The 19,260-nt window shown below is 42.3% G+C and overlaps 1 protein-coding gene across 2 annotated transcripts in view; it reads right to left on the bottom strand.

Annotated features, from left to right (window-relative positions):
* Window positions 1-617: 617 nt before the first annotated feature.
* LOC149443754 (mucosa-associated lymphoid tissue lymphoma translocation protein 1-like) overlaps window positions 618-19,260 on the bottom strand; it is a 131,623-nt gene continuing 112,980 nt past the window's right edge. For both annotated transcript variants that reach the window (XM_089655274.1, XM_089655275.1), the window contains exons 12-16: window positions 18,207-18,334; window positions 12,430-12,570; window positions 8,557-8,708; window positions 6,650-6,769; window positions 618-6,560 (exon numbers count right to left, since the gene is read on the bottom strand). In XM_089655274.1, coding sequence (XP_089511400.1) covers window positions 6,243-6,560; window positions 6,650-6,769; window positions 8,557-8,708; window positions 12,430-12,570; window positions 18,207-18,334 — 859 coding nt within the window. In that variant the 3' untranslated portion in view covers window positions 618-6,242. The remainder of the gene's footprint in view (window positions 6,561-6,649; window positions 6,770-8,556; window positions 8,709-12,429; window positions 12,571-18,206; window positions 18,335-19,260) is intronic.

The following is a 19,260-nucleotide window of genomic DNA, read 5'->3' as shown; positions in this document are numbered from 1 at the left end:
CTGGATTGTGATCTGGTGGCATGCAGAAACTTTCTGTTTATTGCAGAATGTTTCAACTAGGCCTGGCGGGTAACCAGAACTGTCTGGAGCCACTTATGGAACCTGAAGCAGTGGTCTGTTAGCTAGATAATGCCAACAGCATCTACAGTGAGGAGCGGGAATGCGACCTGGCTGGTCCACGCCCAGTTGAGAGGCTTCATGCTTGCAGTTTAAAGTGATTTTAAACCCTCACCTTGTAAAACAACCCATTTAGTTTAAAATAAAAATGAATGCCAAAACGTGTGTGTATAGATATAAAAATACATTATAAATACCCCACATCCTCTCTGTTCTCAGCTGCATATGAGCTAGGGGAGGATAAACGGCAACACACTTATCTTCCCAGTGAATGGCTGTGCGGGGGGGATCATTGGAGGAGAGCAGGCTGAGTTACCAGCATAGCTAGAGAAGTGACCACAGTGTATTTTCCTGCTTAGTGTGGTCAGGTTTTTAATAGGAAAGCAGAGGGACTGGCAGGAACGCCAGAAATTTCACACAAAGGAGGAAATACAAAGAGAACAGGATAATTTTCCATACAAGTACATGGTACAGCAGGCACATATCAGGAAGACAAAATGTTGGGTTTACAGATTCTTTGTTTATTCACACAGTTGTGTCCAAATAATGTTTTATGTATTTATTACCTTTATTTCTTTTATTGTATGGAATCCCAGATGGCCTACTATGTAAATACATAATTTACTAATTTTAAAATTTCTATTTACATTACTTACACCATGAATCCTTGAGCGTAACTCTGTATTTTAAAATTTTGCTTGATTTAATGTAAAGCACAACTCCATGCAAAATGTAGGCTGACTTTGAAAGATTGAAATTCAATGGCTTATGATAGTGGGTTGGGGTAGTTTGCAGACAGGGTCTATACTCTGCACAGATTTCCTTTTACAGCGCTTCTGAAAAGTCTATCTATATGTTATTGCAGAATATAGAAAGCCATAGTCTATGCCAGGGCAATTCTGTTTTTGTCCATCAACCATCCTTTTTTTGGTTGCTCTAGACGTTCATAACTAGTATAATGTCTCCATCTGATGGTCATACTAGAGCAAAGCAATTTTGAGTCAAAGTACGAAATATGGTAAAGTGAACCTGTACAATTCATACAATTGAGTGCACGGAAAGGTTCTGTTTCCTTAAATTCTGCTATACATGATTGGATGTTTAAAGCTGTATTAAACCCAAAAACAAACATTTAAATATATAAAAATATTTAATACTGTATATTGCAGCTTACCATTTCTTAAATGTGATGGTTGCATTCAATTTCTTTTTTAAACTTTCTTCTATTTTCATCTGGTGATCCAGCCATTTGGGTTTCAAAAGAACAAGCTCTCTTACAGATGTATCAGTTCATAGGGATTAGACAAACCATTTATTACTGGCAGGTGTGCTTTTATTTATGTAAAATCTTTATCCCAAAAGGAAAAATACTGTGTGCTTTAACCCTTTTGCTGCCAGGTCCATACATCATATGTCCCTGACAGAGGGGGTTTTTACACACAACCCAGTGGCTGAAGCCACTGGGATTGTGTCTAAAACTGGCAGGCAGACTCCTGGCTGTCAGGTGGAAGAAGTCGGGCAAATGCACTGCTGCCAGATTAATTCCACAGAATAATTCCACAGCCCCTTCGCACGCATGGGCTCCTGCCATGCAATTCGGGCTCCCACTATGTAATCCGCTTGCCCATCTGTGGGACTGAGGCCGACATGGCAATGTGTTGGGGGACGGGGAGAGTTTAGAGAAGACACACATCCACTCTCTTCCCCTTCTTACTGTGACCTGGAAAGTGACGCTTATGACGCTAATGGCCACTATTCAGTGCTCCTACTCCTTGACCTCTCTGCGGCCTTCGACACAGTCGACCACCCCCTCCTCCTCAAAAAACTACACTCTCTCGGCCTCAGAGATTCTGCTCTCTCCTGGCTCTCATCCTACCTGTCACAACGCTCCTTCAGCGTTACCTATAATGCTACCACCTCCCCCTCACTCCTCCTCTCTGTTGGGGTCCCTCAAGGCTCTGTCCTTGGGCCCCTTCTCTTCTCCATCTACACCTCCTCCCTTGGCCAACTCATACACTCTCACGGCTTCAACTACCACCTCTATGCCGACGACACACAAATCTATCTCTCAACCCCCCACCTCACCCCCCCAGTCTCTGCCCGAATCACACACCTACTGAGTGACATATCAGACTGGATGTCGCTCCACTTCCTTCAACTGAACCTCTCCAAAACCGAGTTTCTTGTCTTCCCCCCAGCCCGGACACCACCCCCCATTGACTTCTCCATCACATCCAACAACGCCACCATCAAACCCGCCCCGCAGGCCAGAGTACTTGGTGTCATTCTGGACTCCAACCTATCCTTCCAGCCCCAAGTCCAATCTTTAACAAACTCGTGCAGACTCCACCTCTGCAACATCACCAAAATACGCGCGTTCCTAACTCCAGAAACCACTAAACAGCTCATCCACTCCCTCATCATATCACGACTCGACTACTGCAACTCCCTCCTCACTGTCCTGCCTCGCCGCTGGCTATCCCTGCTTCAGTCGATCCTGAATATGGCTGCCAGACTCATTCACCTTTCCAACCGCTCCGTTTCCGCCACCCCCCTCTGCCAATCCCTCCACTGGCTTCCGATTGCGCAACGGATCAAATTCAAAATCCTAACGCTGACGTACAAAGCTGTCCACCATACTGCCCCGAACTACATCACCGACCGAATATCCAAGTACCGCCCAGCACGCACACTCCGCTCCTCACAAGACCTCCTTCTCTCTAGTTCCCTGGTCTCCTCCTCCCATGCCCGCCTCCAGGACTTCTCCAGGGTGTCACCCATCCTCTGGAACTCCCTGCCCCAACCCATCAGATTATCACCTACTCTCCTCTCCTCTCCTTTAGGCGCACCCTGAAAACCCATCTCTTTAGGGAAGCCTACCCCACCCCCTGCTAACTTGCCGACCTCCTCCACTCTTCCTACCACTCCATCCCCCACAGCTATCTCCTCCTGTACCACCATCCCCTCCCTCTTAGATTGTAAGCTCGAAAGAGCAGGGCCCTCGATCCCCTCATGTTTTGCATTGTATTGTTATTGTTCTGTCACATGTTCTGTCCCCCTTTGTAATGTACAGCGCTGAGCAAACTATTGGCGCTTTATAAATACTGTATAATAATAATATAATAATGACGTCACTTCCCAGTCACCGTCGTCATTTTCCTCAGCTAGAAAAGCCAGGGAGAGATGTATTTCAATGCGATCAGTGGAGCCCAGAGGAGACATGCAGGCCCTGTATGATTCATTAAAGAGAACCTGTCACCTAAAAATCATTACATAGGGGACTTTGTGTCCCCTATGTGATAAAAAAAAAAGTGAAATAAAAAAAAAATTGTTTTTTTTGCAAAAAATAAAATTATACCCAAACACATAACCCCCCCCCCCCCAATTTTTTTTGAGGCCCCCACATATATTCATGTACAAACGTCAAGGACGCCTCAGCGTGAGAATGCCGCTTGCGATACACGTTACATATCGCTGGGCACGCCGGAATGAGAACAGTATTTCTAGCCCAAGGCCTCTTCTGTAACACTGAACTGTTGATCTGTAGGGGCTTTTGAAGCGTCACCTATAGAAAATATAGGGTACTGAGGTGTGTCACCATTTCACATGTGCATACAAATTTAAGGTTTGACATCTTGGCTATCTATTTATTTGGTGCAACCTTGTCTTTTATATTTTTCCATAAATGTGGGTAATTTTTTTGTGTTTGGTTGCCCTAAAATTCACTTTAGTGTGTTTTTTACCGATGTTTTGCATTTCCTAGACCTTTGCGGTAATATTACCTAACATAAAAAATTGGAACTACCAATATTATTCTCTAGGATGTCTGCTGCCCCCTGTATTCATTCATCCAGAGTGGGGGCACTCTAATACAGGAGAAATGAAAAGAAAATGAATGCAGCTATCACATCTAATGATTGGTAAACTATAATATGTTCATTTTGGCTTTGGGATTAATACAGCTTTAATGTGAACACAGGCTCACCTAATTTCATCTCGTGTAACACTTTAGAAAATCTATTCAGATTTTTGGCATATTGGCATACTTATGACATAAAATTTCCATGGAATAACAGAATCAGTTTGAGAGACACTAGGTGTCCCACATCATCGGTTTATTAAACTGCATACTATAGAAGGTTATTAAAACTCAAAACTGATAACATTTTCAGGTTTTGTTGGCTCCATATGGATATTCTCTTATGAGCAAGACCAGTACACACTAATTCTTTTGGATCTAAGATAGAAACAAAGTGGTAACAGAAGCAAAATGGCAGCTCTTCTCTGTACAGTAATCAATCACATTTTTTTCCAACATCAGTACAGTAATCTCATATTAACATTTGTCGCAATATTCTAGAATATTCCTCCATCCTGAATCCCCACTGCTGGGCGATTGTCTTCTGGCAACTAGTGCCGCCAGCTGTGAAAATACCCAAACAGTGCCTGCATCTGGGTGGTGTTCAACTGACAATTTTCCAACAGGCTCAATCAAATAATTGACTTTTGTCGAAGATAGTGGTACTGGCAGATCCAGCTGGCCAGCTTTAGCATCTCCTGTCTGTGAAATGCTGCCATACGTTAGTGCTATGCTTGTGCATTTTAGTAATCAGTTACATTTTTTATTCCACTACAGTTTTCAAAATTTGTTACACAGTCACATAAACCATTTTTTTTTCTTTATAAAGAATTTGTGATATAGGAACTTGAAATGCTATCCTAGAACAGAAATAAGTTTGCACAAATGAAATAAACGTCTAGTGTGATATCACGTTCTGTCCTCTAAACATCCCAATAAGTGACTGTTTCCCTTTATACCCCTACACATAGACAGTAATATAACTTGTGATCTGCTAAGGATGTGAGATTTAGTTCATTTAAAGTGTTACTAAACCCAGGACCCTGCATTCACTATATCTGGTCTCACACAGTACACGGAAATGTAATTATTTTAGCAAATATAAACTACTAAATACCTTTTCTCATCAGTACTTAGAGCAGTCTTGTGACTTTTATCAGTGTCCAGCTGAGCATATGGTAAAGCTTGTAGGAGGAGTTTTCATTTTGCTCTAAGAGGATGCAGGGCCCCTGCTTTCTGTCTGGAGAGTGCTGATTGGCCCTGTACTGATCACATGCACTCTCCCAAGAAAGAAAAAAAACTTCTCTAGCAATACACACCAAACTAAGCATGTGCAGAGTGACTCCACACAATATGATATGGCTTATCAGGAGATAAGAGGGGCACACTGGAAGAAGGGGAGGATCAAAGAAGTCAGGATCAAACAGAGTTTCTAGATAATGGAGAGGATTAACCCATTAGATTCCACAGTGAGTATAACAAGCATGCTTTACTGCAAATACAGCCTGATTTTACTGTTGTGGGTTTAGTAACACTTTTTCTAACATTATTGTGTTCCATTTATTCTTATAAAATGCAGAATTTTGGTGAATAGGTGCACCAAAAAATAAAATATTCTGTACAAAATAAATTATACCAAACCTGGTTTATGAGAACTCTTTATATACTATATCTGGTACCAAGTGCATTTTTGCTAGAAATGTATCCATGTGCCTTTCTCATCTGCTTAGCAAAGACAGACTTGGGTTGAATTATTTTCTACTAGTGCTTTGGTGCTGCCTTCAGTATTATTCAAAATTAAGTTAAAAAAAAAAAAATCCATACAGTTTCTTGGCTTGCCATTTTTCTAGAAGGTTTGGCATTAATGCAGACATCTTTGCTTAGCTCTGCTGATGTCTTAGTACCAGACACCAGGTAATAGCCACATACAGATGCAGGTCATACAAGCTTTATATCAAGTTGTACAGCTCCTGAGCCTATGTAGTCCAATTCTGAGATATATGTTTTCTTTAAATAACTTTGCTAAGAGTGTTATAAATTGACAATATTGCCTATCTCTCCTAGAGAGCAGTAATCAGAACAACCATCCTAATATGTAAAATATAGATAATAAACATTGGTCTCCCGCAAATGAAGACTATGAGAAGTCACTAAGCGCCTTTTGAATTCATGTGCAGCTTTGCAGTTTCTGAACTCTAGAGGACCATTCAAAAATGAATCAGCTTCTGAATGGAAGTATAGCATACATGTTCTAATGCATTCTTCATTAGATAGGTAATATATCACTTTCATCGTTCTCTTCAGGCTCACTGCTGGATTTTGACTGACCACTTAAGGGCATTTCCCCAGCATCTTTGAGATGTGCTCCAGGCTGAGAGTCCAAGGAGTCTGTACTGATCTGTGTTTCCATGGTAGGCATGCTTTCCACATCTTCCGCTTTATGCCTTCTCAACAAACACAGTGGATTTGTCCTGTTGAATAACTTAGCAATCCATGGCTTGGGTATCACATGCTCCAAACTCTCCTGAATTCTGACACCATCAAGATTTGTAAAATGCAGATCAACCTTAATGATGATGTTGTTCTGCACATAAAACAACATATAAATGATTAGTATTGTAATTAATACAAATATGATAAACTGATGAGGGCTAAACATCTACATTTACTTACCTGACATTTCTGTAGGTTATAAAGCCTGAGCATGCAGTCTGCTTCTTCACCATCATCCTCCAGAGCCACCAGAGAATGTACAGGGTCACGTTTGCATGCGTTTGATTGATCTGCCATGTCCTACAGAAAGCACAGTATATGGATGTCTTAAAAAGGGGACACAAGTGGACATATGGAGGAGAAACAGGCTGAGATGTTTTAGTATCAGAGATTTTATTGTAAAGGGCAGGGAGAGGTGACATTGTGGCATTTCTCCACCAACTGTCATAAGTATCGTTTCTACCTACAGGAAGAAATTGCCTGTGTGGATTGATTTGGCAGAAGAGCTAGCAATTTTATCCATTTTATTTTTTAATTCTGCAGGGAAAGGCAGAAGAATAAAGAGAAACTTCTGCAGATACTGACTCCAATAACCAACAAGAGGGTAAATTTAATTGTTTTGACTTCAAACCAAACTTTGCTTTCTTCAGTAAATTTTATTTACAAAGCATCTACAGTCATATGCACACTGACTGTATATATGTAAAATTACTGTATATATTTACAAAAATGTACAGTCCATGGACTGTGCCATTGGCCTCAACTGACCCAGTTTGGGCAAGAAACGGGAGTTAGCTGCTCTCCTGCTTAGCTTCCAGTGTTCTGTCCTGTAACGCCTAATCCTACACGTGCAGGGGCGGACTGATCATTTGGAAACTCGGGCACTGCCCGAGGGCCCGGGGTCAGTAGGGGGCCCCATGAGATGCCCCTGGTACCTTTTTCATAGGCTTTTTTGAGTTTGGGAAGCACACAGGGGCCCCATGATCCCCTATTGCCCGGGGGCCCCATGAGTTGTCAGTCCGCCCCTGTACACGTGGCATCAATCTGTTTACTACAAGCCTGGATAACACTAGCCGTTCAATTGACTGTGTCTGATGGTACAGTACTGGCCAGCATACCCCATGGCTACAGGATCCAAAAATGTGCATTTATTAATGCTGCTGCATTACACACTTGTTTTTGAATACACATACTTAATTTACCACACATACACTTCTTTCATTAATGGGGCTTTTCCATTAACCCCCCCATCACACACACACACACACACAGTATTGCATTTGCTCCCTACCCAATGGGACTTGGAAAAACAGAAGAAATGTCCACAATGAGATAACTATGAACAACATTGGGATGAAGATTATTATTGCATAGGCTGAGAAAATAAAATAAAGGCATATCCATTGAGTTCATCCGAAAAAGAGAGAATCCTGCATCCTCTGAACTCATGGCTGATCCAGAAAAAGCCAAAACATCCTATAAAGTGTGGTCCAAATTTGTTCTAACAAGGAAAAAAATATTTTATTATTCTTAAATGCACAAATCTGTCTAGATCAATGGTCTCCAAACTGCGACCCATGGGCCAGATGTGGCCCTTAGCTTTTCTTTATCTGGCCCTTGCAGCACCATTCCTCTACAAACACCAATGATGGGACCCTATTCCTCCAACAGATATCAACAATGAGCCACCATTCCTCCCACTGATACCAATAATAGGGCATTTTACATCCCACTAAAACCAATTATGGGGTATTGTTTACTCCCATTGACCCCCAAGCCTCCGGCTTGTTTATTCCCAGTAACAAAAGGGGCATTTTTTACTTCCAATGGCCAGAGTCTGGCCCCCTAAAACCTGAAGGACAGTAAATTAGCCCTTCGTTTACATAGATTGGAAACCCCTGGTCTAGATCATATTCTATAATGATACTTAATTTAGTATTCATATTGGTAACTATTTATATTTTGTGCATTTATATCTCTGTTACACATAGTAAATTGCTTCTTTTACAAAAAAGAATATGCTTTTTTAAAAAACACGTTACATTTTTAGTGATTTTCGATCATGGCAAAGTAAAAAGAACACTTACGGATGGTTTGTAAAGAATAATCTTGATGTCGTTTAAATGAGCAGGAGTACGTGTCAGTTTTGCAAAAGTATGAATGAGGTTTGAGAACACAGTTTTGAATCTTAATTCTGCTTCAACTCCACATGAGAACTTTACCATTTGTTTGGGGATTTCTGGAAAACAGGATAGATCAGAGACTGTTACAAGTTCTAGGAACATCAGTCCATCTTTCAAAGTGTACATCTGATGAGACAACATTCTGCTACCACAAATATCCCTCTATATACAGTTGTTAGTGAAGTCAATAAGCCTTAAGCAATGAATATATTCTTACAAACATATTTGATTCTCTGTACTTATGTAGAACAGCACTGGTAAGTACAACCTATTGTATGTTAACAATTAGTGAGAAAGCCTGTATTGTCCTTCACTACTGAAAGGAAGTCTACTACATGAAAAAAAATCTATTATTAAAGCTTCATTACAATTCTGTTCAGTTCTAAGAAACTTCATAAAGCCAAGTGTATTCAAAGAATTAGTCATTGTTGGCATTTTTTGTTTGCTGAGCCTTCCAACTTTAGGAAGCATAAAAACAGCTAAATCTGTTTCCTTGTATTTGGTTACTGCACTGGAACTGAGCTTCAGTGTTTTATTAGATTAAATTCAGGAAGTTCGAGGCTTGCAAACATAAAATGCCAGGCAGCGCTTTAGAAGCACTGGCCTGGTTTCTACAGCTGTGTGAAAGAAAGATTTCCCTAGCACAGTTGAGAAGTTGTGAAGAGGGGTGCAGACAGGTAGAGATGCATATAGGGAGAGATGGCACCCGCTCCTCCTCAGTAAACTCCACTCCATCGGCCTCCATGGCTCTGCTCTCTCCTGGTTCTCCTCTTACCTTTCTCAGTGCACTTTCAGTGTAACATACAACTCCTCCTCCTCCGCTCCTCTTTCTGTTGGGGTACCCCAAGGTTCTGTCCTTAGGCCTCTCCTTTTCTCTCTCTACACCTCCTCCCTGGGTCAACTGATAACCTCCCATGGCTTCCAATACCACCTCTTCGCTGATGACACCCAGATCTATCTCTCTACTCCCCAGCTCACCCCCTCAATCTCCTCACGTATCACAAGTCTACTAAGCAACATATCAGCATGGATGTCACATCACTACCTCAAACTCAGTCTTTCCAAAACTGAGCTTATAATATTTCCTACCCCCCAATCGCCCACTCACGACTTTACCATTAAGATGAACAGCACAACCATTGGTCCTTCCCCTCATGCCAGAGTGCTAGGCATAATCCTAGATTCTGACCTCTCCTTTGGGCCCCACATCCACTCACTGGCTAAATCCTGCCGCCTCAATCTCAGGAACATTTCCAAAATCCGCCCCTTCTTGACCAATGACACCACAAAAACAACTCATCCACGCCTTGGTTATATCCCGCCTCGATTACTGCAACTGCCTCCTCACTGGTCTACCGTTACACAGGCTATCCCCCCTTCAGTCTATTATGAATGCTGCTGCTAGACTCATACACCTTACCAACTGATCAGAGACTGCTGCCCCTCTCTGCCAATCCCTTCATTGGCTTCCACTAACCCAACGTATAAAATTCAAAATACTACCCACAGCTTACAAAGCCATCCACAACACTGCCCCTAGCTACATCGCCAACCTCATCCACAGATACCACCCAAATCGCCCACTGCGCTCCTTCCAAGATATCTTCCTCTCTAGCTCCCTCATCGCCTCCTCCCATGCTCACCTCCAGGACTTCTCCAGAGCCTCTCCCATCCTCTGGAACTCCCTACCACAGTATGTCCAGTCAGCCCCCACCCTGTCTGCCTTTAGGCAATCTTTGAAAGCTCATTTATTCAGGGAAGCCTACCCTACCTCCACCTAAGAACTGTACTTGAATCACCTCCACTAGATCATCCCCCGCAGCTATCACCTCCCCTTTCCTTTAGATTGTAAGCTCCACGAGCAGGACCCTCATATTCCTTCTGTACTGAAATGTATTGTAATTGTACTGTCTCCCTTATATTGTAAAGTGCTGCGCAAACTGTTGGTGCTATATAAATCCTGTATTATTATAATAATAATAATAATATTTTCACATAGAAAAGCATTGTTTCAGGACCACACAGTCCCAAAACATTGCTTTTTGATGTGATCATACAATAAAGAGATTTGCATTCTGAAACAACTTTGTTGGTGTACTGGCAACAAATCTTATTCAGGGTATGGGCAGAGGGTACACAAAATAGTGGAAAGGGGTGCAAAAGTGGATGTGCGGTTAAGTGGAGAAAGGTTCTGCTGAGCAACTGTTAAGGTCAAGTCACACTAGCTATTCAGTTGCTGGTGACAACTTGCCAGTGACAGAATCACTAAGGCTCAATTTACTTTCTCTTATGGCATTACTACTTCACTGGCTGGACCAGCAAGATGCTGCTCCCAACAGTAGCAACTAAGATTCAGTGAGCCAGTAATGCTGTTTAGGTAAAGTTGCACTGTGGTAACACCAGTGGAAAAAAGTGCCCAAAATATCACCCAAACCATTCTCTTCGCTTCTTTCAGGACCTCCTGATCTCTAGCTTGCTTGTCACCTCCTCCATACTCACCTCCAGGACTTCTCCAAAGGCCTCTCACAGCCTATATAAATCTATACCCCAAATTATCTGGCTATAAGTTACTCTATCCACCTTTAGGCAATCCCTGAAAACTCATCCATTCTATCTGAGCTGCCGTTCCCTGTCAATCACTGGGTACCGACCGGTGATTACCTGTCGGTGCCTCGTGATTACCAAGGATTTCCGACAGGGAGGAGGGCTGCTTTGTCTACTAACAGTCCTCCTCCCTGTCGGCTCCAGCACACTGCTCTGGATGGCTGTGCACAGCCATCCAGAGCAATGTGCTTACAATGAAGCACCAACACCGCCCCCCAGTAAAACACTCCCAGCACACAGTTAACCTTTGATCGCCCCTTATGTTAACTCCTTCCTCCCTAGTGTCATTAGTACAGTCAGTGCTTTTTTTTAGCACTGATCACTGTATTGGTGTCTCTGGGGATGTCAGTGACACCAAGTCAGTTCCTCCCAGTGTCAGAATGCCCGCCGCAGTCCTGCAGTCCTGACTTATAATTATAAGTCACTGATTGCTGCCATTACTAGTAAAAATTTTTTTAAAAAATTCCAGTATATATACTGCCATTTGTAAACGCTATAACTTTCACATAAACCAATGAATTTACACGTATTGGGATTTTTATTTAGCAAAGACATGTAATTATAGGCCATCCAAATTTTAATATCACAAACACAGCGAGATGGGACAGAAGCAGAATCTGGTGCAGCGGAAGGATTCCCTCATCCAACTCGAATGTGTGGATGGGGGGGAGTGGGTCATTTTTTGTCATTCAATGAACTGGTTGAATGGAAAAAAAAATGATTAATGTATTTCCAGCTTAACTGTATTCAACCAAAACAGGTAACGATTGTTTAATGATTTCAGGTTAATTTATTTGTAGCAGCTGATCTAAAGTAAGGCATTAGAGGATAGCAGACAGCGGTAGAATGAGATCCTTGGCAGCATGACATAACGGACATGTATGTAAAGCAAAGTGCTGCTAGCCAACAAAGCATAACTACAACTATGACTTAGTGTGACATGACAACGATGTTACTTTTCTACATTGACACAAATGTGCAAATTGCCATTTTTGAGTGCTTTCTTTTTTTCCCCAGAGTTCTAAAAGATGAAGCATAATCAATACTAAACAATATGAGGCAATTAGAACTTAATCATAAATGGCCACAGCATGAGCGGCGTTGTCAGTTTTTATAGAAAACAGAGTGAGGTGTAAAGTACAGACACTAGAGGGCACCATCTCCTATACTTACTGCTGCGGTGATCCCACACAGTCCTATGGAGCCGTTCACTGGCTGAGGTGCAAATCTTGTCAGTCAGAGCGCGGCACTCTTTAAGGGAGTGCCTTATTTCCATAACTTGCTTGCCAATTACCAGAGGGTCTTTGCCAATGTCTTCAGGTTGTATAGGAAAAAAAAAAAAGATACAGTTACAAAAATGTCACTGTTCCTGTCCTTTGAGTTATTTTGCTGTCACCAGGTAGAAAAGTTTTGTTGATGTCAAGAAATGTTCAACTGTTGCCAACGCCTGGGGCTTAGATATTCGTCCCTGAAAACGCCACTTGTTGTGAACATTGATCATCTTAATAAAAGCCCTTCTTGTTTGCGATTTTATAAGCAATTTTTAAAACTGAACAACTGACAAACATCCAAATACACAGATAAAATATATCTATGAGATCTGTTTTACCGGGCAAATGATTTGTTTTTCTGTCCATCCAGTCCTGTGATTTACACAGATCTGCCCCACAGCCAGTGGCGTCCCGAGGCAGGTGCGGGGGGTGCGGCCTGCACCAGGTGACACCTACCACACGGGGTGACACCGGACCCGCTCCACGAAAAGGTAAGTTGTAAAGCAAGCAGACGATCCCTGCAGGATGGATTGGAACCATGCTGTGGGGATTGTCAGCTTTCTTTACAATTTACCTTTTCGTGGAGCAGGTCAAGTGTCACCCTGTATAGGTTGCATGCTGACGATCCCTGCAGGATGGATCGGATCTGTGGAGTCCAACGATGTTCTCACCCGCACGGTCCCTTCTCCCCTCCATGTCGCCGGCATCTCAACTGTGGGCACCAGGTTGTGACAGCTTGCGGCTTCATAGGCTGGTGCCCACTGCGCATATGCGAGTTGTGTTGCGCTTCCTAATTGGTCCGGCAGTCTCCTGGGACCTGTGAAAGGAGATTGCGGGAGGGAGGAGGGGGCCAAACTTCTGGATCACTTCGCCATGGCGAACTGAGCCAGAACTGGGAGTGGGTACCTGTCAAAACCCCCCAAAAGGTGTCAAATATGGCAGTGGAGGGGGGGAGGAGGCAAATAAGCGGAGCTTCCACTTTTGAGTGGAACTCCACTTTAATGCAGAGAAAAGTGGCTTCTCAGTTTCCTAATTTTTTCATAAAGTTGGTTTTGGGACCTGGAGCCTGGAGATTTCAAAGTGATCCAGGAGCAATGAAATCTTCAATCCTGGGTCCAGATTTGTGAACAACCAGCACACTAATTGCTCAGGTGTGTGCTGGGCTTTAACCCCTGGTTTCTAAAGTAGTGTATGCACTATTTTAGAAATCGGTGCGGTTCTGACCAAGTCGGAATTGCACCGATATGATCGCTTTAATTGTGGACAATAGGGTGCGACTTGCCATGTGTTGTGCAAGTCGCATGGCAAATCGCATGGCAATTTGAACCCGGTGTGACTGGGGTGTTAGTAGTGACCTGACCACGATTCTGGGCTTCACCCCAGCAGGAGGTTGCATCCAGGAGGTCTCCATGTGGGAGCCAAAGCAGCACGGGGGGCTCCAAATTATGTGCATGGAGTTGTGTATGAAGACTGTTTGTGGGAGGCAGACAAAGGGCCTAAAAGGTAAGGCCAGAGCAGGAGTGCTGCATGTACAGTATAAGCCTGGAGGCTGAATGTGTATTTCTTTAGACAGAAATGTCATGTGAGGGAAATTCATCGATTTTCTTTTCTGGAAGTTTGTTGAACTTTGTTTTAATAAAATGGGGCAAGAAAAGCCCTACCAAGTATAAAAGCGAGTGGCAGTGTCCTTTTAAGCTCTACTGTTTGAAGCTAGTTCTCACATTGTGTATAAACCTCTTTAGCTGAGCAAGCGGGTGAAAGGGATGTCAGAAGGCCTTCGGCTGGATTCACACTTGAGCGTAGTGTCTTTGAGCGATTTTTGTGTGACTGTTGCGCGTTTCCATACAGCAGTTTTCAGGCGTTTTTGAGCTTTGGTGTTTTTTTATTAGCCAGTAGAGAAAAATATCTGTTGCCTCATTTGTTGCTTCTTTAGATTTTCCATCAGCTTTTATTTCTACTACTACTCTTACTACTACTACTACTTCTCTTAAAAAATTACATAAATAATAATTATTAATTATGATAATAATAATAATAATAATAATAATAAAACACCCTAACACAGAATAAATTATTATTAATATATCATTATCATTAATAATTTATTTGTGTATTACTTTACATTTTTTTAACCATATATTATTACTATTTTTTTTCCATTTAAGCAGAAAATCACACATAAAAGCACAAATTGTGCGTTTCCATTCATTTCTTTGGAATTAAAAACACTCAAAAATGCAAAAATCTGCCTGAATTTAGCGACAGAAAATGCTCCAGAACTTGTTTGAGGTTAGGACATTTGGCTTCAGGCAGCTTGGAGTGGAGATGTGAACCATCTCCTTTGAGAATAATTGATTTTTGCTACTCAACTGTTTTTGATCTTCGAGCTTCAAGCTAGAAATCGCTCAGGTGTGAATCAGCTTACAAGCCGACCTCAATGCTCTGTTATTTTGGGCAACTATTTGGCAAATGAGGTTTAATGTTGATAAATGTAAGGTTCTGCACTTGGGGGCTAAGAATATGCATGCATCATACATACTAGGGGGGAGTACAACTGGAGGAATCAATGGTGGAGAAGGATCTGGGTGTTCTGGTAGATCACAACCTTAATAATGGCATGCAATGCCAAGCTGCGGTTTCTAAAGTGAGCAAAATCCTCTCTTGTATTAAAAGAGGTATAGACTCCAGAAAGAGAGAGATATCATTTTATCCCTGTATAATCCCTATATCCCTATACTAATCTTTCATTAGTAAAACCTCATCTGGAATATGCAGTTCAGTTTTGGGCACCAATTTACAAAAAGAACATTGGGGAACTTGAGAAAGTACAGAGAAGGGCAACCAAACTGATAAGAGGAATGGAGGAGCTCAGCTATGAGGAAAGATTAGAGGAACTGAATTTATTCTCTCTTGAGAAAAGGAGATCAAGGGGGGATATGATCAACATGCATAAATACATCAGAAGTTCATATAGTGAACTCGGTGTAAAGTTATTCACCCTGAGGTCATCAGAGAGGACAAGGGGGCACTCTTTACATCTGGAGGAAAAGAAATTTAATCTCCAAACACGGAAAGGTTTCTTCACAGTGAGAGCTGTGAAAATGTGGAATAGACTCCCTCGAGAGTTTATTCTGGCCAGCTCAGTGGATTGCTTAAAAAAAGACCTGGATTCTTTCTTAGATACACAGAATATAACTGGATAATAACATTTATAGGTGCCTCTTGGGGGATCAGGAAGGAATTTTTCTCCCTGCAGGAGCAAATTGGATTGTGCTTTCCTGGGTTTTTTTGCCTTCCTCTGGACCAATAACTTTTTTTTTCATAAAATGGTTGAACTGGATGGACTTTTGTCTTTTTTTCAGCCAGATTAACTATGTAACTATGAATCCAGCCTTACACTGACTGCTTATTACAAGCATTTATAAACTGCTGTCTTGCATAGGACTGTTGTCCATACAGATGTGCAGAGCACTCTCTGTATTGGACATAGATACCCCTTCTAAAGAGCATCTGACTCTAGCAGTAACTGAATTCCTGTGCCCCCAGTGCACTCCCTCCATGAGAAGGATCTTTACAGTATGTACAAAAATCCTACTATGTGTAATAAAATATTGGATTATTGGTTGTTTTTATGTTTTTTTGTATGACATTTTAAAACATGCTTATGCCATTTTAAGTATATTTAAACCCAATCACTAACATTTCTTTTAACCTTTAACGTATAAATATAATATCAAAAAATCTTTCTAAATCTCCAGCTTTTAATAAATGAATACGTACTGATCATGTTATAATATTTTGTTTGTCAAGCAATTCCTGTTGGGGTGGCAACTAAATAACAATTTTGCTCCTGAGTTGTTATTCTGTGTGCTGCTAAGGGCAAGCAGCACACAGGCATGCTAGCACACTCTGGGGGTATTTACCAAAATTGAAGAGTGCAAAATCTGGTGCAGCTCTGAATAGAAACCAACCAGCTTCTGGGTTTTATTGCCAAAGCTTAATTGAACAAGCTGAAGTTAGATGCTGATTGGCTACAATACACAGCTGCACCAGATTCTGAGTGCACTAGTTTTAGTAAATCTACCCCACTGTATCAGGTTTTTATTATAGTACACTCCTAGTTAGGCTGCTAGAGTTTAGGTAAATTTAGTCCTTGGCTTCACTGTAGCAGTGCAGAGCAATATTCAATGGCTGTTCTGGGTATTGCTGGTGCAGGCCCAACTACTTTCCTCTACATCCCACTGAATTAGTGAAATATAGTGGGTGGGAGAGTCCGACTCTGGTCTGCATATTCATGCACTCTTGGGCAATCCCTCATCAGGAGAGTAAGTGACCAGTAGGGGGTTGAGAGGGGTACGAATAGGCTGGGGACTATAACAGCAGCCTTTTGTTCCTGGGGTAGTAAGACCCAGCCTGAAGGCTGAAGCACCCCTGGGTTGCCAGTTACAACACTGAATAAATTCTGGGGTCCCAGCTCCAGTTAGAGCTCAGGAAACTCTATTCAGAGTATCCTGAAGCAGTGCAAGAAGCTCTACAGGGTATCCAGGCCACAGGTTCCAAGTACAGAGATTGGCTGGTACTACTGGAGGCATTACATAAACCAGGGCACAGTGAGTACTAGCCTTAAGGATCCAAGAGACTTTCCTAGCCACCATTGGGAGAGCTCATTACAGTTTGCCTCAGGAATATACTCCTGTTGAGGGGTTCCTGCATTGAAGTTCAGTAAACCTTCATGTTCAAGAGGGGGGTTACACCCTGAAGGAGCATATCAGTTTTTAGTGTCCTCTGTTGCATTTCTGCTAGTTCCTTTTGGAGTATCCCAAGGCTCACCTTCATCCTATCCAAGTTAAACCAGCAAATAAACTGTAAAAGACATGTTTTCTGACATGTGTGACTGTGAACTATTGTGTGCCTGGCTGCAGTATGACTATCAGGGAGTGGAACCCAGGAATTAAACAGCAAGTCAGATCTGGGGAGTGTACTACATTATTAGTGTCCCTACTGGGGAGATTTACCTTACTTCCTGTCAGGACAGAAAGTGTTGGGTATTCTCTCTAGTATTGACAAAAGCCTAAACACAGTTTGTGCACTTGGTGATGTAAGCCTTGGATGCAGCTGCTCGGCCATGGAAACCTATTCCATGAAGCTCTCTACGCACTGTTGTGCTAATCTGAAGGCCACACAAAGTTTGGAGGTCTTTAGCAATTGACTCTGCAGACAGTTGGCGACCTCTGGGTACTGTGAGCTTCAGCATGCACTAACCCCACTCTGTTATTTTACGTGGCCTACCACTTTGTGGCTGAGTTGCCTTTGTTCCCAGTTGCTTCCACTTTGTTAAAATGTCAATATGGTCAAACATTCCCATAGACACACTCCTAAACCTTGTGGACAGCCTTCCCAGAGGAGTTGAAACTGTTCTAACTGCAAAGGGTGGGCCACCTCAGTATTGAACCCTACGGACTAAGACTGGGATGCCATTAAAGTTCATGTGTGTGTAAAGGCAGGTGTCCCAATACTTTTGGCAATATAGTGTATGTTGCTTTGGCGTGCATAGACAAAGCACAAGTATAGTTTAAAATTTGTTGCAGACAAGAAGAGAGAAATTCTGTGGTTTTGATTTGTAATTGTAATTACAATTATTTCTCTGGCTTACTATGCCTTCCACCCAATAAGATTTACCTTCAAGTACATCCTCCAGCATATGAGTAACTTTCTTTTCCTTCAGAATGTGCTTCTTCAGATATGTCATAAAGATCCCTGAGCTGAATTCCTCATCCTGAACTTCAAAGGCTTCTGCATTTTCACTCCTGTTTATGGAGGTGCAAAAATATCTTCAATTATGTTACATATTATACACCAGGAATAAAAACATTATTAGTAATAACAATATGTATTAAACAACACTCTAGGCAATATATAAAATCAACCAGTCAATTTTTAATATTATTTAGGAACATTCACATTCAGAATATCCACACAACTATCGCCTAAACTAATTTTTAAGTTATTCCTTGCAATCAGATGCATCAGATTTTTCACTGTGGGTACAGTGGGACTGTTTCATTACTCTGTACTGTGCAAGCTCCCTCTCAAGATTCATTTTAGGGCAGCTTCACACTGATCCACTGTGCTTTGGCCACAGATACATCAATAACATAGGCCCCCAGAGGATAAAAAGGCAACAAACATAAAACATGAAACGGTCAATAACATAACTGAGTTTCACGTCAATAGAACTAGAAGTCCCCAGAAAGTGGGACACACCCATGGAAGCCCTCCTTCATGAACTCCAGCTAGGCTTGCTAGGCTTAGGGACCCAACCCCCTCCAGGGGGATAACGTCAGGTCACAGCGGAACCCAACCAACTCAGCCCAGATGGTCCTCTGCCCCAGTACCCCAACAAGACCGTCAACATAATACCGAATTAGGGCTCACTCAAGCCAATCTCCCTCCCTGGATCCCAAGGCAACTATCGGCCCGAGCCATACCCACCAACCCGACCACCCTGGCCCAGGCCCCCTGGTACTCTGCAGTGGTGGAAAGTCTCAGGGCTCAAGTCCAGTAGGCGACCCCATACCAAAGGCAGAATCCATGGGAGGGTGCGCAGCTTACCCCCCCTGGAGCCAGCAGATAGGCCGATGTGTCCAGTAGGAGCGGGCCTACTGTGCAAACATCTTAGGCCGCTGCTCACGAGTGCCCCCAAAAATGTTGTACTTTTATTGTTCCCTCATTA

Source organism: Staurois parvus, unplaced genomic scaffold, assembly GCF_062004578.1.
Source record: "Staurois parvus isolate SC_StPar_1 unplaced genomic scaffold, SC_StPar_1.0 ptg000832l, whole genome shotgun sequence".
Lineage (NCBI taxonomy): Eukaryota > Metazoa > Chordata > Amphibia > Anura > Ranidae > Staurois > Staurois parvus.
This window is presented reverse-complemented; position numbering and strand designations above follow the sequence as displayed.